Source organism: Somniosus microcephalus, chromosome 10 (assembly GCF_052327205.1).
Source record: "Somniosus microcephalus isolate GS21.2 chromosome 10, FLI_Smic_1.0, whole genome shotgun sequence".
In the NCBI taxonomy this organism is placed as follows: domain Eukaryota; kingdom Metazoa; phylum Chordata; class Chondrichthyes; order Squaliformes; family Somniosidae; genus Somniosus; species Somniosus microcephalus.
The window spans coordinates 62848672-62873648 of NC_140996.1; the positions used below are offsets into that span (position 1 = coordinate 62848672).

The 24977-nt window shown below is 47.2% G+C and overlaps 1 protein-coding gene across 1 annotated transcript in view; it reads right to left on the reverse strand.

Moving 5' to 3' along the window:
- abcc4 (ATP binding cassette subfamily C member 4 (PEL blood group)) overlaps positions 1 to 24977 on the reverse strand; it is a 516746-nt gene that overhangs the window by 271759 nt on the left and 220010 nt on the right. Inside the window, exons 12-13 of the mRNA XM_085999895.1 lie at positions 19623 to 19717; positions 11580 to 11666 (exon numbers count right to left, since the gene is read on the reverse strand). Of these exons, the coding sequence (XP_085856021.1) occupies positions 11580 to 11666; positions 19623 to 19717 (182 nt within the window). The remainder of the gene's footprint in view (positions 1 to 11579; positions 11667 to 19622; positions 19718 to 24977) is intronic.

The window sequence follows — 24977 nt, forward strand, 5'->3', positions numbered from 1 at the left end:
CCTTCCCCCTTTCTCTCTCTTTCTCCTCCCCCTTTCTCCTCTCTCTCCTTCCTCCTTTCTCTCTCTCTCTCTCCTTCCCCCTTTCCTCTCTCTCTCCTTCCCCTTCTCTCTTTCTCTCTCTCCTTCCTCTTCACTTTCTCTCTCTCTCCTTCCCCTTTCTCTCTCTCTCTCCTTCCCCCTTTCTCTCTCTCTCTCCCCTTCCCCCTTTCTCTTCTCTCTCTCTCTCCTTCCCCTTTCCTCTTTCTCTCTCTCTCTCCTTCCCCTTTCTCTCTCTCTCTCCTTCCCCCTTTCTCTCTCTCTCTCCTTCCCCCTTCTCTTCTCTCCTCTTCTCCTTCCCCTCTCTTTCTCTCTCTCCTCTCTCTCTCTCTCCTTCCCCCTTTCTCTCTCTCTCTCCTTCCCCCTTTCTCTCTCTCTCCTTCCCTCTCCTTTCTCTCTCTCTCTCTCCTTCCCCCTTTCTCTCTCTCTCTCCTTCCCCTTTCTCTCTCTCTCTCCTTCCCCCTTTCTCTCTCTCTCTCCTTCCCCCTTTCTCTCTCTCTCTCCTTCCCCTTTCTCTCTCCTTTCCCCCTTTTCTCTCCCCTTCTCTCTCTCTCTCCTTCCCCCTTTCTCTCTCTCTCTCCTTCCCCTTTCTCTCTCTCCTTCCCCCTTTCTCTCTCTCCTTCCCCCTTTCTCTCTCTCTCTCTCTCTCTCTCTCTCCTTCCCCCTTTCTCTCTCTCTCTCCTTCCCCCTTTCTCTCTCTCTCCTTCCCCTTTCTCTCTCTCTCCTTCCCCCTTTCTCTCTCTCTCTCTCTCCTTCCCCCTTTCTCTCTCTCTCTCTCTCCTTCCCCCTTTCTCTCTCTCTCTCTCTCCTTCCCCCTTTCTCTCTCTCTCTCTCTCTCCTTCCCCCTTTCTCTCCTCTCTCTTCCCCTTTCTCTCTCTCTCCTTCCCCCTTTCTCTCTCTCTCCTTCCCCCTTTCTCTCTCTCTCTCTCTCTCCTTCCCCCTTTCTCTCTCTCTCTCTCTCTCTCCTTCCCCCTTTCTCTCTCTCTCTCTCTCCCTTCCCCCTTTCTCTCTCTCTCTCTCTCCTTCCCCCTTTCTCTCTCTCTCTCTCTCTCCTTCCCCCCTTTCTCTCTCTCTCTCTCCTTCCCCCCTCTCTCTCTCTCCTTCCCCCCTCTCTCTCTCCTTCCCCCCTCTCTCTCTCCTTCCCCCCTCTCTCTTTCCTTCCCCCCTCTCTCCTCTCTCTCTCCTTCCCCCTCTCTCTCTCCTTCCCCCCTCTCTCTCTCCTTCCCCCCCCTCTCTCTCTCCTTCCCCCCTCTCTCTCTCTCCTTCCCCCCTCTCTCTCCTTCCCCCCTCTCTCTCCTTCCCCCTTTCTCTCTCTCTCTCTCCTTCCCCTTCTGTCTCTCTCCTTCCCCTTCTCTCTCTCTCTCCTTCCCCTTCTCTCTCTCTCTCCTTCCCCCTTTCTCTCTCCTTCCCCCTCTCTCTCTCCTTCCCCTCTCTCTCTCTCCTTCCCCTTTCTCGCTCTCTCCTTCCCCCTTTCTCGCTCTCTCCTTCCCCTTTCTCGCTCTCTCTCTCCTCCCGCTCTCTCTCTCCTTCCCCCTTTCTCTCTCTCTCCTTCCCCCTTTCTCTCTCTCTCCTTCCCCCTTTCTCTCTCTCTCCTTCCCCCTTTCCTCGCTCTCTCTCTCTCCTTCCCCCTTTCTCGCTCTCTCTCTCTCCTTCCCCCTTTCTCGCTCTCTCTCTCTCTCTCCTTCCCCTTTCTCTCTCTCTCCTTCCCCCTTTCTCGCTCTCTCTCTCCTTCCCCCTCTCTCTCTCTCTCCTTCCCCCTTTCTCGCTCTCTCTCTCTCCTTCCCCTTTCTCTCTCTCTCCTTCCCCCCCCTCTCTCTCTCTCCTTCCCCCCTCTCTCTCTCCTTCCCCCCTCTCTCCTTCCCCTCTCTCTCTCTCTCTCTCTCTCATTCCCCCTCTCTCTCTCCTTCCCCCTCTCTCTCTCTCCTTCCCCCTCTCTCTCTCCTTCCCCCTCTCTCTCTCCTTCCCCCTCTCTCTCTCCTTCCCCCTCTCTCTCTCCTTCCCTCTCTCTCTCTCCTTCCCTCTCTCTCTCTCTCCTTCCCCCTCCCTCTCTCCTTCCCCCTCCCTCTCTCCTTCCCCCTCCCTCTCTCCTTCCCCCTCTCTCTCTCTCCTTCCCTCTCTCTCTCTCTCCTTCCCCCCTCTCTCCTTCCCCCCTCTCTCCTTCCCCCCCTCTCTCCTTCCCCCCCTCTCTCTCTCCTTCCCCCCTCTCTCTCTTCCTTCCCCCCTCTCTCTCTCTCCTTCCCTCTCTCTCTCTCTCTCTCTCCTTCCCTCTCTCTCGCTCTCTCCTTCCCCCTCGCTCTCTCCTTCCCCCTCGCTCTCTCCTTCCCCCTCTCTCTCTCTCTCCTTCCCCCTCTCTCTCTCTCTCCTTCCCCCCTCTCTCTCTCTCTCCTTCCCCCTCTCTCTCTCTCTCCTTCCCCCTCTCTTTCCCCTTCCCCCTCTCTCTCTCTCTCCTTCCCCCTCTCTTTTTCCCTCTCTCTCTCCTTCCCACACAGACAGACAGACAAACTCATTTGTATAGATAAAAAATTATTTGTACTTTTTTCATAACAACATGCCCTCAAAAAACCCTCGGCACCGCCGGGCACTGCAGCTAGTTACTCATATACTGCATCTCAAAATGTTATTTTTTGAAAGAAATCGTATCTAATTTGTATTTGAATAAGTAATCCTCTTCCGAGTTCCAAAACAACTTTTTGTGTCCTGAAAATGATTGTCTGCTGACGTTAACAGGAATGGCAAGGCTGGCACAAAAGTACTGCCAAGACAGATAAAAAGAATAAAAAACATCTAGGAATAATTCACTACTTGCTGGAGTGAGACTCCACAGCTTCACTGGTCCTTTCTGGGCCTCCAAGGCTGAGTATCGTATCATATTGCCATGAATCACATCATTAACTATGATATTAATTACCAGCGCTATAGATCAATTGAAAATTTCAAAATTGAGATTGGTAGATGTGATATCCGAGTGGTAAGGTCAGAAACTGTGATAAGCCAGACTTCAGGAACCAAAACTTTAAATGTTTAATTATACATATGTAGCAGAGAACATAGCTTTACAGCTGGAAGCAACCACACTCTATTTCTTACTGCACGAGCAAAGAAAGATGGAGGATCAACCTCTGAGTCATACCCAGAATGCAATGCCACTACCTTAATAAGTGGTGTGCCAGGACATTGCCTTAAAACACTGGTAATTGTGATCCCTTACTATTTGTCTCCATCTGGTGGATAACTTAAGCATTACATCCGAGATTACTATATCCCCCCCCTCTTATGTTTACAATAATTTCTTAACAACATTCTTAAAAAGTCCATAAGGAAACTCCTTTAACGATAGTCCATACTGAACGAATCTAGCAGATCATGATCAATCTCTCTGGCGGCTTGTGAGTCCTTGTCGAACGTCTTACAGTCAAGTCCCTGCTCGATTGTGGTAGAGCCACCTGCTGCTCCTGAGCAGTACTCAGAGTATCTGACTCTGCTACGATGGTTTCCTCTTGATGAAGGGGTCCAGGTATAACTGGTTCTGTTCGTGGTGTTGGTACCACCTATGCATTTGGATAACTGGGGACCAACTTGTCCTCCAACCTTTCCTCTGGAACCTTCAGTTCGATTTCCCTTTGTCTGGTCAGTATCTGATCCACATGTCTGCGTACTACCTGACCAGTTCCCACCATGACCGTATATGATACTGGACCGGTCATTGAGTCTATGACGCCAGGAATCCATTTTGGACCATAACTGAAATTCCTGATAAGGACCGCATCACCTTCTCCAAAACTGCGGCTCTTTGTCCTTCTGTCATGGTTCTCCTTTTGTTTGATTTGTCGGTTTTCCACCTTTCTTTTTAGATCTGGGTGAACCTGGCCAAAATGGACTGGGATCAGCTACTTGTAGGAAAATCCGCATCGGAGCAATGGGAGGCTTTCAGAAGGGAGATTGAGAACATACAATGGCAACATGTTCCCGTAAAGGTCAAGGGTGGTTCCAAAAACCACAGGGAACCTTGGATGTCAGGGGATATACGGGAATGGATTAGGAAAAAAAGGAGGGCTTTTGGTAGATACAAAAGGCTAAAGACGGAGGAAGCCCTAGAGGAGTACAAAAAGTGCAGGGGGATACTTAAAAAAGAAATTAGGAGATCAAGGAGGGGCCATGAAATAACACTGGCGAGCAAAATAAAGGAAAATCCTAAGATGTTTTATAAGTATATTAAGGGTAAGAGGATAACTAGGGAAAAAATAGGGCCCATTAGGGACAAAAGTGGCAATCTGTGTGTGGAGCCGGAAGATGTAGGAGGGGTTCTGAATGAATTTTTTGCGTCTGTTTTCACTATGGAGAAGGACGATGTAGACATAGAAATAGGGCGGGGGGACTGTGATATGCTCGAACATATTAACATCGAGCGGGGGGAGGTATTGGCGGTTTTAGCTGGCCTAAAAATGGATAAATCCCCAGGCCCGGATGAAATGTATCCCAGGCTGCTGTGTGAGGCAAAGGAGGAGATTGCGGGGGCTCTAACACATATATTCAGGACCTCTCTGGCCACAGGGGATGTGCCAGAGGACTGGAGAACCGCTAATGTAGTACCATTATTCAAGAAGGGTAGTAGGGAAAAACCGGGGAACTACAGGCCAGTGAGCCTAACATCAGTGGTAGGAAAATTATTGGAAAAAATCCTGAGGGACAAAATGTGTCTCTACTTGGAGAGGCAAGGATTAATCAGGGATAGTCAACATGGCTTTGTCAAGGGAAGATCATGTCTGACTAATTTGATTGAATTTTTTGAGGGGGTGACTAGGTGTGTGGATGAGGGTAACGCAGTGGATGTGGTATACATGGATTTCAGTAAGGCCTTCGATAAAGTCCCGCACAGGAGACTGGTCAAGAAGGTAAGAGCCCATGGAATCCAGGGTGCCTTGGCACATTGGATACAAAACTGGCTTAGTGGCAGAAGGCAGAGGGTGATGGTCGAAGGTTGTTTTTGTGACTGGAAGCCTGTGGCCAGTGGGGTACCACAGGGATCGGTGCTGGGTCCCTTGCTGTTTGTGGTCTACATTAATGACTTGGATATGAATGTAAAGGGTATGATCAGTAAGTTCGCGGATGATACAAAAATTGGTAGGGTGGTAAATAGCGAGGAGGGTAGCCTCAGTCTGCAGGACGATATAGATGGGTTGGTCAGATGGGCGGAACAGTGGCAAATGGAATTTAACCCGGAAAAGTGCGAGGTGATGCACTTTGGGGGGACTAACAAGGCAAAGGAATACACAATGAATGGAAAGACCCTAGGCAAGACGGAGGGTCAGAGGGATCTGGGTGTGCAAGTACACAGATCCCTGAAGGCGGCGGAACAGGTGGATAAGGTGGTAAAAAAGGCATATGGGATACTTGCCTTCATTAGCCGAGGCATTGAATATAAGAGCAAGGAGGTTATGATGGAGCTGTATAAAACACTGGTTAGGCCACAGCTGGAATATTGTGTGCAGTTCTGGTCGCCACACTACAGGAAGGATGTGATCGCGTTAGAGAGGGTGCAGAGGAGGTTCACCAGGATGTTACCAGGGCTGGAGCGCTTCAGCTATGAAGAGAGACTGGGCAGGTTGGGTTTGTTTTCCTTGGAGCTGAGGAGGCTGAGGGGGGACATGATTGAGGTGTACAAAATTATGAGGGGCATAGATAGGATGGATGCTGAGGAGCTTTTTCCCTTAGTAGAGGGGTCGATAACTAGGGGGCATAGATTCAAGGTAAAGGGCGGGAGGTTTAGAGGGGATTTGAGAAAGAACTTTTTCACCCAGAGGGTGGTTGGAGTCTGGAACTCACTGCCTGAAAGGGTTGTGGAGGCAGAAACCCTCACAACATTTAAGAAGCATTTGGATGTGCACTTGAAATGCCATAGCATACAAGGCTACGGGCCAAATGCTGGAATATGGGATTAGATTAGACAGGGCTTGATGGCCGGCGCGGACACGATGGGCCGAAGGGCCTCTATCCGTGCTGTATTACTCTATGACTCTAAGAGTGGAGCGTAGTCGACGTCCTAACAACAACTTAGCAGGAGAGAGTCCTGTGGTAGATTGAGGTGTTATTCTATAGCTGAACAGAACTCGTGACACCTTTGCTGCCAAACTCCCTTCCGCACTTTTTTTTCAATCATCTCCTTAAATGTTTGTACGGCTCTCTCCGCAAGTCCATTTGAAGACGGATGATATGGAGCTGAAGTCACGTGCACTATGCCATTGTTTCTCATGAACTCTTTTGTTTCTGTATTCACAAAACACGTGGCATTGTCACTTACTACGATCTCCGGTATCCCTTGATTACTAAAACTCCTATGCAGGCAGTCTATAGTAACAGTAGATGAAGCAGAATTTACAGGATACACATCCATCCATTTGGAATGTGCATCAATGATTATGAGGAACATTTTTCCCATAAATGGACCCGCATAATCTACATGTAATCTTCTCCATGGTTTATCCGGTCACTCCCAGGGGTGGAGAGGAGCCGCTGCTGGTGCCTTCCGGTGTTCCTGACAAGTGCTGCATGTCTTGACAAGATTTTCTATCTCCTCATCTAGCTTTGGCCACCACAAGTAACTCCTTGCCAATGTTTTCATACGTGAAACTCCAGGATGACACTGATGTAGTTGCCCTAGGACAGACTGTCGTGCTGGCTGTGGAATAATCACTCGTGCTCCCCACAACACGCAACCATCCTGCACACTCAGCTCTGTTTTCCTGACACTGTAAGGTATGAAATCAGTCCCTTCCGGATGTTGTGGCCAACCCCTCATTACATATTCTCGGACTCTAGACAGTACTGGATCTTTACCTGTCCATGTCCTTACTTGTTCTGCGGTCACAATTGCCATATCCGTGTCCTCCAACATCAAAACTCTGTCCTCTGGAGCTGCACGGATAGGTGTACCTGGTAGTGGAAGACGGCTCAAGGCATCTGCGTTCCCATGGTACTTGCCCGCCTTGAAAACGATGACATACTCATATGCCCTCAACGTCACTGCCCACCTCTGGATCCGGGGTGACACCATCTGTGGTACTGCTTTCATCTCATTAAAAAGAGATAGAAGAGGTTTATGATCGGTGCATATGGTGAATTTCCTGCCATATATGTACTTGTGAAACCTCTGTAACCCAAACATTACTGCTAATCCCTCTTTATCTAACTGGGAATAGTTTTTTTCCGCTGGGGTCAGAGTTCAAGACATAAACCCTATCGGTCTTTCTGTTCCATCTTCCAAGCTGTGTGAAAGAACTGCCCCCACCCCGTAAGGTGAAGCATCACAAGAGAGAATGATGTCTTTCTCTGCATTGTAGTGAACTAGCACATCCGAGGACAGCATCAGTTTCTTGGACTGTTCAAATGAAAACCTCTGTTCCTCTTCCCACTGCCACTGTGTCTCCTTGCGCAGAAGTTTGTGAAGAGGTGCTAACACTGTTGCCAAGTTTGGCAAAAACCTGTTATAATAGTTTAGCAGTCCCAGGTAAGCTTTTAACTCAGTCACATTTGTAGGTGCTGGGGCCTCCTGCAGTGCTTGTACCTTCTCCTTGATTGGATGGAGCCCTGTGGCGTCCACTCTGTGTCCCAGGAACACGGCCTCATTCCCCAGGAAAGTGCACTTACTCCTCTTGAGCCTTAACCCAGCCTTATCCAATCTTTGTAGTACCTCTCTCAGAGTGCTCAGATGCTCCTGGTCGGTTCTTCCTGTCACCAGAATATCATCCAGATAGATTGAAACATGTGGGATCCCTTGCAGTACACCCTCGATAGTCCTCTGGAAGATAGCTGGACTAGATGAGACACCGAATGGTAAACGGTTATAGGTAAACAAACCCTTGTGTGTATTTATGGTTACATACTTCTTGGATTCCTCATCTAGTATAATCTGCAAGTATGCATGACTCATATCCAGCTTCGTGAATTTCTTCCCTCCAGCCAGGTTTGCAAAAAGATCCTCAGTTTTAGGAATAGGATACTGTTCAAGTTTAGACACCCTATTTACAGTCAATTTATAATCTCCACAGATTCTTACCGAATTCACAGAATTCACAGAATCCCCACAATGCAGATAGAGACCAGAATTGTCTGGTTTTAAAACAGGTACAATGGGAGCTGCCCATTCTGAACATTTCACGGGTTCCAGAATGTTCTCTCTCAAAAGACGGTCAAGCTCAGCCTCTACCTTTGGCTTCATGGCATACTGCACAGGTCGTTGTTTAAAAAACCTTGGCAGTGCCTCCTTGTCGACTTAAATCTTAGCTGGGGGGCCATTAAATGTTCCAAGTTCTTCCTTGAACACGTTCTCATGTTCAATCAACACTTCTTGCAAAGACAACTGTTTGCCTCCCTCCAGTTGATTTATTGCTCCCCAATCTAATTTAAGTTCTCGTATCCAGCCCTGACCTAACAAGTTTGGTCCAGAACCCGATACTACTACAGGTAGCTGTTCCACGGTCTCCCTGTGTTGCACAGTTACAGTAGCTGTACCCAATGTCGCCACTCGTTCACCGGTATAGGTTTTAAGCTGCATAGAGCAAGACTTTAACTCTGGAACTTTTGCACGGTTCCACAATTTTGAGTACTGCTCCCTGTTCATTATAGTAACACCACATCCGGTATCCACCTCAAAGTTCACCTTAGAGTCATTTACTATCAGTTGCAAAGTGATAGGATCCACTTTTGGAATGTCTTCTACCATACTATGCAATATGAACATGTCGTCTTCTTTCTCAGCTTCTCCACTGATGTGATGTGCTCCCTGTTTTTTCACTTCTCTTACTAGGTTTTGCTTTCCTCCCCCTTTAGGTTGGTATACCTCCAGGGTAGCTTTTGCTCGGCATGCACGTTTTATATGTCCTTTTTTCCCACACTTGTGGCACTTTTCCTCCAGAAACCTGAATTCCCTTGCCAGGTGATCTCCATTGCATCTATAACATGCCTTTACATGCTCACGTTGTGGTTTCTGACTCATATTTAACTTGTGCACAACCGGACCTCCAACTTGCTTTGTCGTAGCCCAGTCTGAACCTTGTATTTCTTTTACATCACGGTTAGCTGTCTCTATTAATTGAGCAAGTTCCAACGCTTTTTCATACGTAAGCCCAGTCTCGGACAATAATCTCCTCTGCATTCGAGCATCCATTATCCCGCAAACAAGCCTATCTCTCAGCATGTCTTTCAAATTGTTCCCGTAATTGCAATCGTGTGCCAGTTTTCTCAACACCGCTACATAATCCAATACAGTCTCTCCCGGTTTCCTGATCCGTGAATTAAATTTGAAACGCTGTACAACCTCACTCGGTCTGGGATTGAAATGATCCTTTAGCAAGTCCACTAAGTTAGCAAATGGTACGTCTCCAGGCTTTTCAGGACTGTATAAGTTTCTCATTAAACTATGCGCCTGACTTCCCACGGAAGTGAGCAAAATAGCTCTCCTTTTCCCGACATCAACTATATCATTCGCTACAAAGAAATGCTCCAGCAACTCACAGCATTCTTTCCATGTCAGCATCTGAACATCAAAAGCAGAGAGCTGTCCTACAATAGCAGCCATGATTCCTTGATTCACTGCTTTTCTTTTATTTTCCCTTCTTCAAGATGAGATCTGTTCAGCCTCGTTGCCAAATGTGATATCCGAGTGGTAAGGTCAGAAACTGTGATAAGCCAGACTTCAGGAACCAAAACTTTAAGGCCTAGAAATTCAGTGGGCTGCGCCACCAGTTAGCGCCCAAAGAGGGCACTCAGTGGCTTTAGCGCCACTGGCCACACCTCCCGCGATACTTAGCGGGGCGCTAATGGCGGCGTTAGCCTGTAGCGCTGCGCCGCCACCGATGACGTCATCGGTGTGCGCAGCGCCCCGCTCCGATCACCATATTTGGTCGCGCCCGTCTCTTTAACGCCGGTCGCAAATCGCGACCAGTTCACAGGGCCTACCTGTGGCGGTAGTGGCGCAAATTAAGGTGGAGGTGCGGGGCGGCCGCTTTTTCGGCGGCCGCCTGCCAGCACCTCCGTCCCCGGCCTCCTAAACCTCCCCCCCGTGGCATTGCCGGCTGTTTCCCGAGAGCCCGGCACTTCTCCTTGGTGCCGGGCTCATTTGCCGGCACTCGCGAGCGGGGCTCGCGCTGTTGCAGGCACCTCCCCCTTAACAGTGGGAGGAAGGCCTGCAGTACCGCAGCATGCCGTGCCGCAGCGTGTGGCGCTGCGGCACGTTGCGCTGCGATAATCAGTTTCAGCGCCCCAAGCGGGACGCGGGGAGCCTCGAGTAGCGGCCCGCTTCCGTTTGGGGCGCTGAAACTGAATATCGGGATGGCGCTAGTGGCTCCGCTCGCAGCGGTAATTCCGGCGCCCAGGCGAGCTTGGCGCCCCAAACGGGGCCCAACTGAATTTCTAGGCCTAACTGTTTAATTATACATATGTAGCAGAGAACATAGCTTTACAGCTGGAAGCAACCACACTCTATTTCTTACTGCACGAGCAAAGAAAGATGGAGGATCAACCTCTGAGTCATACCCAGAATGCAATGCCACTACCTTAATAAGTGGTGTGCCAGGACATTACCTTAAAACACTGGTAATTGTGATCCCTTACTATTTGTCTCCATCTGGTGGATAACTTAAGCATTACAGCCGAGATTACTATAATAGATTTTTGTTAGGCAAGGGTATTAAGGGTTACGGAACCAAGTGGAGTAGATGAAGTTACAAAACAGATCAGCCATGATAATTGAATGGTGGAACAGGCTTGAGTCGCTAAATGGCCTACTTCTGTTCCAAAATGGCTGCGGCTGGAATCATTTGGGAAGCCTCACGGCAAGAAGGTACGTTTATCGGCTTTGGCGATGGAAACAGTGGAATGATGCAAGTTATCCAGCAATTTGCAGAGAATCACAACTCATGGCATACCTCTTTCGCCCTGCAAATTCCTGGATTTTTTTATAAATTGACAATGATGAGCGCCGTTAATGCATCATTATAATGACATGACTGTCCAGTAATTTCTGGCTCATAGTTTAATCTAGCCTCAGATGTTAACATAATTTTTCAAAAGAAGTCCAAAGTAGCTCACAATGTTTTAAAACTATGTTATCTTCAGATAGATAAAATTCATGATTTTAAAGTTAGAGTTCCTTAATTTACACAATTTATAATAGGTGATTGAGGTGTAATGCAATTTAAATAAGGGGGCTAGAAATTCAACAACGCCATTTAGGGTAGCGGGGCTATGAGGGGACCTTTGGCCCTCTGTGGTCCTGTGCCAAATCCCAAGAATGGGATCATTTAAATATTCTTAAACCAAGATGTAGCACTGCCCTGGTAAGTTGCTGAGGATCAGGATTGTGCAATAAAGAGGTTAAAGCTTTTTTAAAAATTGTCAGTTTTTGATACAACCCTAGTAAAGCTGAATATACGCATCAGAAATTTTTTTATTTAAAATACTTTTATTTGAAAATAAATTACCAGAAATTTATCAGACAGACTAGATCGCTTGTTCTGCAAGGTAATTACTTTTCCGAAGCCACTCACTGTTCAAACAGGTGTCTCCCAACTTCAGCATCAACAGCACTGAGGGGGTCGTCAAGCAAGTAGATATCAGCATCCTGATACACAGATCTTTCGAAAAAGCAACATTGATTAAGTTGAAAATATTAGAAAAATCCCTATTTTCCTTCTTAGCACATATATAAACAGACCCGCCACAAATTCTACACATCAGTCTCGCGATCAATTTAGTCAGCAACTCTTTATTTTTTAATCCTTAAAATATTGTAATTATTGCAATTATAAGACCATCCTGCTGTCTATTACAATTATCTATTAGTGTTATACTATCTATCTTGGTAAAAGAATCACAGGCGGAATGAGGAAAAAAAAATTACGCAAGGAGTTATGATGATCTGGAATGCACTGCCTGAAAGGGCGGTGGAAGCAGATTCAATAGTAACTTTCAAAAGGGAATTGGTAATTACTTGGAAGGAGAGAAAATTTTAGGGCGATGAAAGATTTGCATTTGTAGGGTGCCTTTCACAACCTCAGGACATCCCAAAGTGCTTTACAGCCAATGAAGTACTTTTGAAGTGTAGTCACTGTTGTAATGTAGGAAAAGCTGCAGCCAATTTGTGCACAGCAAGCTCCCACAAACAGATATGTGATAATGACCAGATAATCATTCTTTTTTTAAGTGATGTTGATTGAATGATTGGCCAGGACACCGGGGAGAACTCCCCTACTCTTCTTCGAATTGTGCCATGGGATATTTTACGTCCACTTGAGAGAGCAGACGGGGCCTCGGTTTATGTCTCATCCGAAAGGCGGCACCTCCGACAGTCCAGAGCTCCCTCAGTATTGCACTGGAATGTCAGCCTAGATTTTTGTGCTCAAGTCTCTGGAGTGGGACTTGTACCCACAACCTTCTGACTGAGAGGCAAAAGATACTACCCACTGAGCCACAGCTGACATGAGGAAAGAGTTGGGGGAGTCATAGTCATAGAGTCATAACAGCACAGAAGGAAGCCATTCAGCCCATCGAGTCCGTGCCAGTTCTCTGTAGAGCAATCCAGTCAGTCCCATTCCCCCGCTCTATCCCCATAGCCCTGCAAGTTCCTATCCAGTTTCCCCTTGAAAACATTGAGTGTCTCCGCCTCCACCACTTCCGTTGGCAGCGAGTTCCAGGTCCTCACCACTCGCTGCGTAAAAAAGTTTTTCCTCACAAGCCCCTTTATCTCTTGCCTGAAACCTTAAATCTGTATCCCCTAGTCCTTGTACCATCAACTAGTGTGAACAGCCTTTCCCCGTCTAGCCTATCCAAACCCATCATAATCACCTCTATCAAATCACCCCTCAACTTCCTTTGCTCTAATGAAAACAAATCTAGCTTCTCCAACCTGTCCTTGTAGCTAAGATTCCCCCATCCCCAGAACCATTCTGGTAAATCTCCTCTGCACCCTCTCAAGTGCCTTCACATCCTTCCAAAAGTGTGGTGACCAGAGCTGGACGCAATACTCCAGTTGTGGCCTAACCAGCACTTTATAAAGGTTCAGCATAACTTCTCTACTTTTGTACTCAATACCTCTATTTATGAAGCCCAAGATCCTATATGCTTTGCTAACCACTCTCTCAATATATCCCGCCACCTTCAGAGACCTATGTACATTAACTCCCAGGTCCCACTGTCCCTCCACACTCTTTAAAACTGTGCCATTAAGTGTATATTGCCTCTTCCTGTTTCTTCTGCCAAAATGCATCACCTCATACTTCTCTGTATTAAATTCCATCTGCCACTAGTCTGCCCATTCTGCTAGCCTTTCTATGTCCTGTTGCAGTCGATTGGTATCATCATCACTGTTTGCCACACCCCCAAGTTTGGTGTCATCGGCAAATTTAGAAATTCTACTCTGTATTCCAATATCCAGGTCATATATATCAAAAAATGCAGTGGCCCCAGCACTGACCCTTGGGGAACACCACTGTCTACCATCCTCCAGTCTGAAAAACAGCCATTTTCCACAACTTGCTGTTTTCTGTCCTCAAGCCAATTCCTTATCCAAGCTGCCACTGACCCACCTATTCCATGAGCCTCAATTTTGTTAACCAGCCTTCTATGTGGCACTTTGTCAAACGCCTTCCCAAAATCCATGTAGACAACATCCATTGCATTCCCTTCATCAATCCTCCTTGTTACTTCATCAAAAAATTCAATTAGATTAGTCAAACACGATCTGCCTTTTACAACTTCATGTTGGCTCTCCTTAATTAGCTTAAACCTCTCCAAGTGCCCGTTAATTTTTTCCTCGATTACTGTTTCTAAAACTTTACCTTCCATTGATATTAAACTGACTGGCCTTCACTTCCCCTCTCAACTTATTGTATTTGGTCTGGTTCTCCCTTGAAGAATTCACCTGATATTCATCCCTCTTTTTTTGTTTCATCATCTTCTCTATCTCCCTTGTCATCCAAGGAGCCCTTGCTTTGGTTCCCTTACCCTTCCCTCTTGTTGGAATGTACCTAGCCTGTACTTGGAACATCTCCTCCTTAAAGATCACCCATTGTTCCGTTACAGTTTTTCCTGTCAGTCTTTGGTTCCATTTTACCCTGGCTAGATCCTTTCGCATCCAATTGAAGTTAGCCCTATTCCAGCTTAGAAGTTCCATTCTAGATTGTTCCTTGCTCCTCTCCATTGCTAATCTAAATCTTATGATACGATGATCACTCGTACCAAAGTGTTCTCCCACAGACACCTAGTCGACCTGGCCCACCTCATTCCCCAGCACCAGATCCAGCAATGCCTCCTTTCTAGTTGGGCCAAGAAAATACTGGTCAAGGAAATTCTCCTGAACACTTTTCAGAAATTCCTCCCCCTCCTTTCTCTTTACCCTAGCATTATCCCAATCGATATCTGGGTAATTAAAGTCCCCCAATATCACCACTCTTGGATATCTGTGCGATTTGCTCCTCTATCTCCCTCTCACTATTTGGAGGCCTGTAGAAAACCCCCAATAGCGTGATCATACCTTTTTTGCTCAACTCTAACCAAATGGATTCTGTCCTTGTCCCCTCAAGAACATCCTCCTTTTCCAACACTACAATGTCTTCCTTAATCAGCACTGCCACCCACCTCCCTTTTTCCTTCCCTATCTTTTCTGAACACCTTGTACCCTTGAATATTAAGTGCCCAGTCCTCACCGTTTTTAAGTCATGTTTCCGTTATTGCCACAACATCATATTGCCACACGGCTAATTGTGCGCTTACGTACATGCATTCTAAATACATTTTTGAATTTCTCATAGTCTTTCTTAGTCTGCTCCTATCTAATATGGTACTATTTCCGCCTCGAGTACTACTTTTTCTCCAGTACTATCCAACACACTCACTCTTTTATGCACCTTATTCCTCTTTGCCACTCCTATATGCTGGTGCCCATCCCCCTGCCAAGCTAGGGGAGTGGAACTAATTGGTAGCTCTTTGATAGCTGGAACAGATACAATGGGCCAAATGACCTCCTTCGGTGCTGTATCATTCTATGATTATATTAATTAACATAGCTAGTCATTTCTTATTTAACGCACAAAAATTTACACGTACATTCTTTTTGCAAGATGTTTGCAGGAGTGCACATAATGCATCCAGTTTTCTTGGCTTGCCTGTGTTTGTACTAGTTGCATTGTGGGTTGAGGCAACATTTTTAGACTTGATTTCTGGAGGTAAGTTAGGCCTGGGGATGTGGTGAGGGAGGACCTGTATACTTGTGGCCGTGCCAGTTCGGTTCATTGCTCTTCACAGTTGGTGGGTGGATTGCTGTGCTGTAAGGAGTGGGTGTGCATGCGAGTAATCCATGCGGAGAGACTCTCCAGGCGAAATAACAACAGAAAATGCTGGAAAAACTCAGCAGGCCAGGCAACATCCGTGGAGAGAAAATAGAGTCAACGTTTCAGGTGAAAACCCTTTGTCAAGACTAAAGATGCACAGGAAATGAAATAGATTAAGAGGCCAGGCTGGGAGAGAACAAAAGAGAAGAGACATTAAGAGTTATTCAAAACGAGACGAGATGGGACTAGTGGAGAGACAAAAGACAGCTCTAGATTAGGTGTGAAATGCGTTGGCAGAATGGGAGACAGCTACCATGTGGGAGAGAGAAAAAAAAAGTGGGGGGGGGAAAGGCCAAAACAAAGGTGTGGATAAAAAATATGAGTAAAAATGTAATAGGGGCCGAGGTTATGATCTGAAATTGTTGAACTCGATATTGAGTCCGGAAGCTGTAAAGTGCCTAATCGGAAGATGAGGTGCTGTTCCTCGAGTTTACGGTGAGCTTCCGTGGAACAATGCAAGAGGCCAAGGACGGTGAGGTCCGAGTGGGAATGGGGCGGTGAATTAAAATGACAGGCGACCGGAAGCTCGAGGTCCCCCTTATGGACTGAACGGAGGTGTTCCGCAAAGCAGTCACCCAATCTGCGTTTGGTCTCCCCAATGTAGAGGAGACCACATCGTGAGCAGCGAATACAGTATACTAGATTGCAAGAAGTACAAGTAAATCGCTGTTTCACCTGGAAGGGGTGTTTGGGGCCCTGGACAGTGGGAAGGGGGGAGGTATAAGGGCAGGTATTACATCTCCTGCGCTTGCACGGGAAGGTGCCAGGCAAAGGGGAAGGGGTGCTGGGGGTGATAGAGGAGTGGACTAGGGTGTCTCGGAGGGAGCGGTCCCTACAGAATGCTGAAAGGGGAGGGGAAGATGCGTTTGGTGGTGGGATCACTTTGGAGGTGGAGGATGATCCGTTGAATGTGGAGGCTGGTGGGGTGAAAGGTGAGGACAAGGGGAAACCTATCATGGTTCCGGGAGGGAGGTGCAGGGGTGAGGGCAGAAGTGCGGGAAATAGAACGGACACGGTTGAGGGCCGTGTCAACCACGGTAGAGGGGAATCCTCGGTTGAGGAAAAAGGAAGACATGTCGGAAGCATTGGTGTGGAAGGTGGCATCGTCGGAGCAGATGCGGCGGAGACGGAGAAACTGGGAGAATGGAATAGAGTCCTTACAGGAGGCAGGGTGGGAGGAAGTGTAGTCCAGGTAGCTGTGGGAGTTAGTGGGCTTGTAGTGAATGTTGGTCAATAACCTATCCCCAGAGATGGAGACGGAGAAGTCGAGGAAGGGAAGGGAAGAGTCAGAGATGGACCATGTGAAGGTGAGGGAAGGGTGGAAATTGGAGGCAAAGTGAATGAAATTGTCTAGTTCAGGGCGAGAGCAGGAAACGGCACAGATACAGTCATCAATGTATCGGAAAAAGAGGTGAGGGAGGGGACCCGAGTAGGACTGGAACAAAGAGTGTTCCACATATCCCACGAAAAGGCAGGCATAGCTAGGACCCATGCGGGTACCCATAGCAACACCTTTGATTTGGAGGAAATGAGTGGAGTCAAAGGAGAAGTTGTTCAATGTGAGAACAAGTTCAGCCAGGCGGAGGAGGGTGGTGGTGGATGGGGACTGGTCGGGCCTCTGTTCAAGGAAGAAGCGGAGCGCCCTCAGGCCATCCTGGTGGGGGATGGAGGTGTAGAGGGATTGTACGTCCATGGTGAAAAGGAAGCGGTTGGGGCCAGGAAACTGGAAACTGTTAAAGTGGCGGAGGGCGTCCGAAGAGTCGCGGATGTAGGTGGGAAGAGACTGGACAAGGGGAGAAAAGATAGAGTCGAGATAGGAAGAAATAAGTTCCGTGGGGCAAGAACAGGCTGAAACGATGGGTCTACCAGGGCAGTCCTGTTTGTGGATCTTGGGAAGGAGGTAGAAGCGGGCTGTGCGGGTTTGGGGAATTATGAGGTTGGTGGCCGCGGGGGGAAGATCTCCAGAGGAGATGAGGTCAGTGACAGTCTTGGAAACGGTGGTTTGATGTTCGGTAGTGGGGTCATGGTCCAGGTGGAGGTAGGAGGATGCGTCGGAGAGTTGGTGTTCAGCTTCCGCTAGGTAGAGGTCAGTTCGCCAAACAGGCGATACTGTTGAGGATCTGTCTCCATATCTCTTATCATTCCTCCTTAAATAGCCTATTGTCTTATTGTCAGACTTTCCTCCAGTTCCCTGTTCTGTTTTTGGCCATGGAGGTGAACACTATACACAAGGTGGAGATGTATCTGTAGTATGCTATTGGGGAGTGGAGGAACAGTTCTTGGGGGGTGGGATTGGTTTATGATGAAGTATGCAAAGTGTTGCAGGGTTCTGCAGGCAGTACGTCATCTGGCGATAGCAATATTAATCACGCTGGGAGAAGCTAAAGTTGCCAGCTCACTGGTTGAAGGGCATAATCTGGTCCTTGCTGCAGAGCTGTCCGAATCTTGTGATCGTTTTCTCAAGATGGTCAGAATCCACCTAAGATGAGTTCACCTGATAACTCCCCATTGTGCCAAATTGGGGAGAGCCGATAGACCCAATGGGATTTTCATAGAAGCATAGGCATACTTCCAGGCTGAAAGGGTTCAGTGACAATGGGGTATTTCTGGGTCCCTATGAGTCTCTTCTACGGGTGTATGAATGATAAGTTCTGCAGGTAGGTAGGTCTCCATTTTACTGGAATGTTAAAGACCAGGCCATTTGGATCTCGGCTGCCCAGTAGTAGTATTTAAAGTTTGGGAAGCCATGTCCCGCATCTTGTTTTGGGAGCTGAAAGTGCTTGGGATGTATTTGTGGCCTCTTGTTTGTCCATAAAAATTTGGAGATGTGTGACTGTCGAGGTCACAGAATTGTTGGGTTGATATCTTAATTAGCAGCTTCTGAAATAGGAAATGGGAGAGAATATTCTTCTTTATTGTGTTCCACCCTATCTAGTGGTGATATCAGCACATTATCCATCTAGTTAGGTCGGTGTAAATGCTGGTGGGGGCGGGGGATGTTTCTGTGTATAGGGCGGTGAATTTCAGTGCGGCATTCACACCAACATATCTAAAGCCAGACCCTGGCCATCTAGAAGATTAGGGCACCCATATTTGTATGTGGACATCCTGAACATATGTCCTTGTTTCAGAGTAGTTGCATTTGCAACTGGAGAGCCACCCAAATGCTTTGAAAATATTGGGAGCAAGTCAGTTTGGTTGGTTACTCATCATCGTATGTCATCAGCAAACAAGGATATCTTGTGTTCAATCCCTTCTGCCCATACTCTGTGAATGCCTGAGTTCATTCTGACTCACCTGGCCAAAGGTTCTATGGTCAGGGCAAAGAGAAAGGGAGATATTAAAGAAAAGACTTACATTTATATAGCGCCTTTCACGACCTCAGGACGCTTTACAGCCAATTATGTACTTTTGAAGTGTAGGAAATGCGGCAGCCAATTTGTGCACAGCAAGCTCCCACAAACAGCAATGTGATCATGACCAGGTATTCTGTTTTAGTGATGTGATTGAGGGATAAATATTGGCCAGGACACAGTGGACAACTCCCCTGCTCTTCTTCGAAATAGTGCCATGGGATCTTTTATGTCCAGCTGAGAGCAGACAAGAGAGCTTAACGTCTCATCCGAAAGACGGCACCTCCAACAGTGCAGCACTCCCTCAGCACTGCACTGGAGTGTCAGCCAGATTTTTGTCTACCAACTGAGCCACAGCTGAGACATCCCTATCTTGTTCCCCTACAGAGTGAGAATGTAGGGAGGCTGAGGCCATTGGTGCGCACTGTGGATGTGGGGCGGGTACTGTATTTTAATGGACTTCCTGTATATGTTGCCAAAAGCCATCGGAGTGCCGCAGGGAGAAATTTCTACTCTGCCCGATCAAATGCTTTTTCTTTTTCCAGGGAGATGATCAGGGCAGATGTTTTGGAATGACCACAGTGGTGAACTAATTTGAATAGCAGTCTGGTGTTCCTCAAGAGATGGCTCCATATGAGCCTATTTGTGTGGATCTCAGCCAATAGTTTATAGTCATCAACAGATTTTATCATCAATATCAAAGCAGCTCTTGAATCAGCTACAATTAAAAAAAAAAAATGTTTACCTGCACTTGGCAAAAAACCCCAATTTGCATCATTTTCTTCAAAGGCATAAATAAGTACGGAGCTATTGACACCTGCCAACATCTGTAAGTAGGAACTTCATTTACCTAGCCAAATTTACTCGAGCTTTTTGTCCTCCACTGAGTGTGACTCCACGGTCTCCAAGCTGGGTGAGGTCACCATCCTGAAGCAGCTCCAAATCCTATCAAACACACACAAAAAATGTTTTCAACATTTATTTTTAAAAAAGGGACTGAATTATGATTAAATAGGTTTCATTATCAAGGCTCGATTTGACCAAAAGATTACTTCATACATTTAAAACTCCATGGGGGAAAAATTCGGTTGCTTTGTGCCACCCGTTAGCGCCGGCGCAAAGCAACTAGCGCCCGGGCGCGGTGATGTTTGCACCACTTGCGAAATTGACCAGACATTTTGTGGCGGCACTAAACAGTACCGCCACAATCTCCTCCACCCGTAGATCGTGAAGTCAGTCGAGTGTGCAACACCCAGATAACGCCCCGGACCGGATATTGAGTGGCGCCCCATCTTACCGCCTGCCGCTAGCAATGACAGGTTGAGGGGAACGTTTTGCAGTCGGGAAGGGACTGGGGGAGCGCTATTTAAAGGCGACCGCTTTCTGACTTTTGTCGGCGACATTTTTGCACCACGCATTTTGAGAGACTTCTGGAGAGATTCAATGCTGTGTGAAGGAGTTTTGGGTACTGAGCAGCACTTTGCAGGTTCATTTTGATTTGCCCTTCCTTGTATCGATTTAGAAGAGACTATGGGGGCTGCACTCTGAGCTCTTTCCTTGGGACTCTCCATTGTTCTTTCCAGCAGAATTGATGTACAGGTCTCTCCAGGCTGAGATTCAAGGCTGCAATGAGCAGGATATGGATGGAGAGCAAGATCGACCCTCCCCTTTAAGAACTGGCCGGCGCCAGTGTTTCTGTGTTCCATTGCTGAGTGACATCGCGTGAGCTTCGCCAGCGCTCTGAGTTAGCGCCTCGCTCCTCGGCGTTAGTGCCTTAAGAGAGGTGTGTAGCGCCTGATTTAGCGCTCCAATCACCTCCAGGGGCGATAGAAGCCAAGTTTGCAGTCGGAGGCGATAATTAGCACCAGGCGCTAAACTTTGCGCCCGGCCGATAATTGCGCCCCAAACAGGGCGATACCGAATTTCTCCCCCCATGGGTTATATACACTAGACGGATAATTTTGAGAGGCCTTGCTTCCGATGTGGTACCTCGTTAGGCAAAAGCATAGTTTACAGATTTGGCCCTATCGTATTTTAGTTTTTGTGCCTGAAGCCTCATGCACAAGCTTTCTAACTGTTTCAGCATAGGCTCATATCCCAGATTACTGAACCAATCAAAGGGAAGCTGGATTTTTTTCCTAAAGTATGACTGGTTCAGTGTTTCTATTGCATAAAAAAAACATGTATTTATTCGGGATAAAAGTTCCAGCTTCCCTTAAAAGCTGAGCTCCTTTTCTCCAGCTTTTACATGGTTTTGCACAGCCACCCACCACATGGAAAAACAAAGAAGCAAGTCATCATTTACTTCAAAAACACCTTCCAACCGTGTGGCCAACACTATCTGCTGTTCTCTTCCCAGGGTCACAGCTGGCAATCTCCATCGTCCCAAATGCGCCCTTGCTTGCCTCCTGCAGAAAGATCTCAGCCCTTGCCTCTTCCTCCTGCCTCCACCTCATTCCTGGGCATCTGCTCCTCAACTTGTGAGCAACGCTGTGGGAAATGTACTGTGGGAGAGGTGCAAGATCCTGCAAATCCATTGGCAGGATAGGCGCACCAATGTCAGTGTTCTTGCTCAGGCCAACATCCCCAGCATCGAAGCTCTGACCACGCTCGATCAGCTCCGATGGACGGGTCACATTGTCCGCATGCCCGATACAAGACTCCCAAAACAAGCGCTCTACTCGGAGCTCCGGCACGGCAAGAGAGCCCCAGGTGGCCACAGGAAACGCTTCAAGGACACCCTCAAAGCCTCCTTGAAAAAGTGTAACATCCCCACTGACACCTGGGAATCCCTGGCCAAAGACCGCACAAAGTGGAGGAGAAGCATCCGGGAAGGCGCGGAACACCTCGAGTCTCTCTGCCGGGAGCAAGCGGAAGCCAAGCGCAGGCAGCGCACGTCAACCCAAGCACCCCACCCACCCACCCCTTCAACCACCGTCTGCCCCACCTGTGACAGAGACTGTAGGTCCCGCATTGGACTCATCAGTCACCTGAGAACTCATTTTTAATGTGGAAGCAAGTCATCCTCGGTTCCGAGGGACTGCCTAAGAAGAAGAAGGGAAATGTACTCAAATTATCGGTGTAAATATTTTTTAATAGCTAGAGTCTCAAATTGATTTATAAGTTGATTAAAGATATTATTAGTCTTTTATATCATGAACTGTTTCAGTTACAAAAGTTGTCTGGGAAAATTGATAGTACAATGAACAACACCTGGACAGAGCTACATATTTGAACCACATGAGCCCTCTTAAAAATTCTAGTTCTTTCCTCTGCAGCATAATGTAGGCACTGCGCCATTCCTCAAGTGCACAGGATTGGTACAAGAGCACAAATTCCTCACTTGGGTGACTTTTATGGTAAAACCTAGATGTACAAACTAGGAAACAAAATGTGTACCTTCGAACAATGGCACTCAAAGCTACCAATCAAATCACTGATTCACATAGTGATTAAGGGATATACTCCATTGAACAACTCCAAGAAAATAAATCACCCTTGATTAAGCACTTGCAGATTAGAACAGCTAGTAATGAAATATTTGGGAGGCCAGGCTACCAAGGCCATTGTAGCTTGATGCACTAATGTTTATAAATCAAAAATGTGTAGTTCCAACATTTATCTGAGTCAGTGAAAGAACAGAGACAGACACAGTTTGGTTTGTAAAGGCCGCTCAGTTCTTTTTAAACTTCTTTAGATTTCTGTAGGGCCAGGAGGAGCATGAATGCAAAAATGATCTGGCCTGTGTCTGCCCCCACCCACAATTTCCCCCCCTGCCCTGGTTAAAATGTCCAGCTCAGCTCTATGTTGGAGTTGCCGGAATTTGTCCCCCCACCCCCACCATTGGCGAGCTGCCTGTGAACGCTGGAACAGGGCTCGCAATTATGTAAATGAGGCCTGGCTCTCAAAATGGCTCAGCCCCATCAGTAGCAACTTTGGGTGGGCTGCACAATCGCTCCACCTGCTGCCAGCCTGAAGACTGCTCAAACTTAAAATCAACCCCATTGGGAGAGTGTCCGAAAAATCCATTTTATTCATAGTTATCTTCAAAGCAAGGCATCCAATTTAATTCATTAATATTTATCTTCAAATCCACCTAGGGCTTTTAGGAGAACATTTTGTCCCGGTGAGGACAAGTAACTTTCCCAGGTAGACCCCTAGCTCTGGCACAGTACATGTTAAAAGGTCGGTATTGCAGTTTTAATTTTATTGATTCTGCTCCTTTTTGTTTCTGTGCCCATTCGTACTTCTAAGTTAAAAGGTTGGAGGAGTGGAGGCACCTGTTCTACCCTGAGGCCAGTCCCAACAGCTATGACACTGGTCAATGGCTCCTGGCTGACTGCCATGAATGCTGGGACGATTTTAGCTGCTAATTTCCATTTCTTTCTTGTGGAAAGTATTTCTCCTCCACAATAAGACTAAGGGGGGAATTTTCCCAGTCCTGGGGAGGCGGGACTGCCTGGAAAATGGCAGAAACTGGGAGTGGGTGCCAAACCCGCTCCCAACCCACCGTGCCATCTTCCCGGGAGGCGGGTCCCCAAGTCGCGCAGGGACTCATCTCCTTGAGGCAGGAAGGGGATTACAGCCAATTAACTGCCTGTTAACAGGCAGGTAAGAGGCTTATCCCCATTTTACCCACACAAGTGCGGGCTTCCCGACGGCTACGAACCTCGCCAGGGTCAGCGAGGCGAGCAGTGGGTCTGCGGGGGTGAGAGGGGTCAAAATGTCCACTGTGGAGGTGAGTGATGGGTGCAAGTGTGGAGAGGTAAGTATGAGAGGTGAGTGTAAAGTGTTAGAAAAAGTTTACTTACCTTACCTTCTTCCTGCAGGCTTCAGCCCTTGGGGATCCGGAGGTGCCTCATCTCCATGGCAGAGATGACAGAATGGCTGCTGCATTCTCAGATGCAACAGCCATCTGATTTCTGCTAAGGAGAGGTTTGGCGAGTCTTCAGTACAAGAGCTCATCTTAGAACAGAGAATGTCAGTGTTTGACAGCTTCTGATGTCCTCTGTCACTGGCTTTCCCTTAATTGGCCGTCTAAGCCCGCAGGGTGGGCTTAACAAGGTCAATTAAGGGAAAATAGCGTGGGTTGGCCGGACATCATTGGGGGTGGGACTGAAATTGAGAAATTTCTCAATTGAGTGGATTGAGAAAATCCAGCCCTAAGATCAAGGATTCACCACAAAGCCTGCATTATCGCAAAGCAACTTGAAATCCTAATGTACAGTATTGAATGTTTAAGGATTCTCAACCTTTTCAGAACTCACTGAATGCACAGTGGAAACGGCAATTTGTGAGAGACTTCCTGTTCAAATAAACAGTACAGCAGAAAGATTTAACAGCCTCAGATCTCTAACATTCAAAGATGTATCCAACATCAACCCATTTCTTCTAACTTTGAGCCATATTACTCGGTGCTATCTTGGATACCTGACAAATCACAATAGGTAATATTACTAAATCTGTTATTCTAGATAATTGGTAAATCACAGGATGGTTACTCTGCATTCCACCAGTAGATAAAGAAAGAACTGCAAACCCAAATGCCACTGTCTTATAATGAGCTATAGGGAAATTATGTCCCACAGGTTTTCAAAATTTTAATGGTGGAGCTAAGCAAGAACTTCAAAATTAGCTTGTATTATAGTCACTGACTGTTGTACGAAAAGCGATGATGGATGTTGAATCTCAAAAAGAAAAGCTATACACTAGTTTGTTATAAATATCAGATTTATATCTTGACAAATTATACTGGTTTAAATTTACAAAGGACACAGAGAGGGAGAAAGATACCAGGTAACTACAGACCTGTCATGTTTAACATCAATTGAGAGGAAGTTACTGGAATCTATCAGAGACCGAGGACTGGATTTTGCTGGGGTCAGCAGGTGGGATCGGTGGCGGGTCAGGTGGGAAAGTGTTTTTTTCCCCCGGGGGGTCGGGACCCCGCTGTGAACCCACTGCCTCGCGCCTTTATCAAATGTCGGGTCAGTCAGCGCTGAGCAGACCCGACACACAGCGGCGGGGGAGGCAATTAAAATCATTAGTGGCTTATTTGCAGCCACTTATCAATGTTTTCCCGCCAGCTTTTTGGATTTGACAGGTCGCCCATCCGTTTCCCGCTGTGCCTAGACATTGTCTTTGAAGCTGAGGCAGGTCAGTGAATTGAATCAGCTGATGAGTTGACTCAAACAGGAGCGGCGGC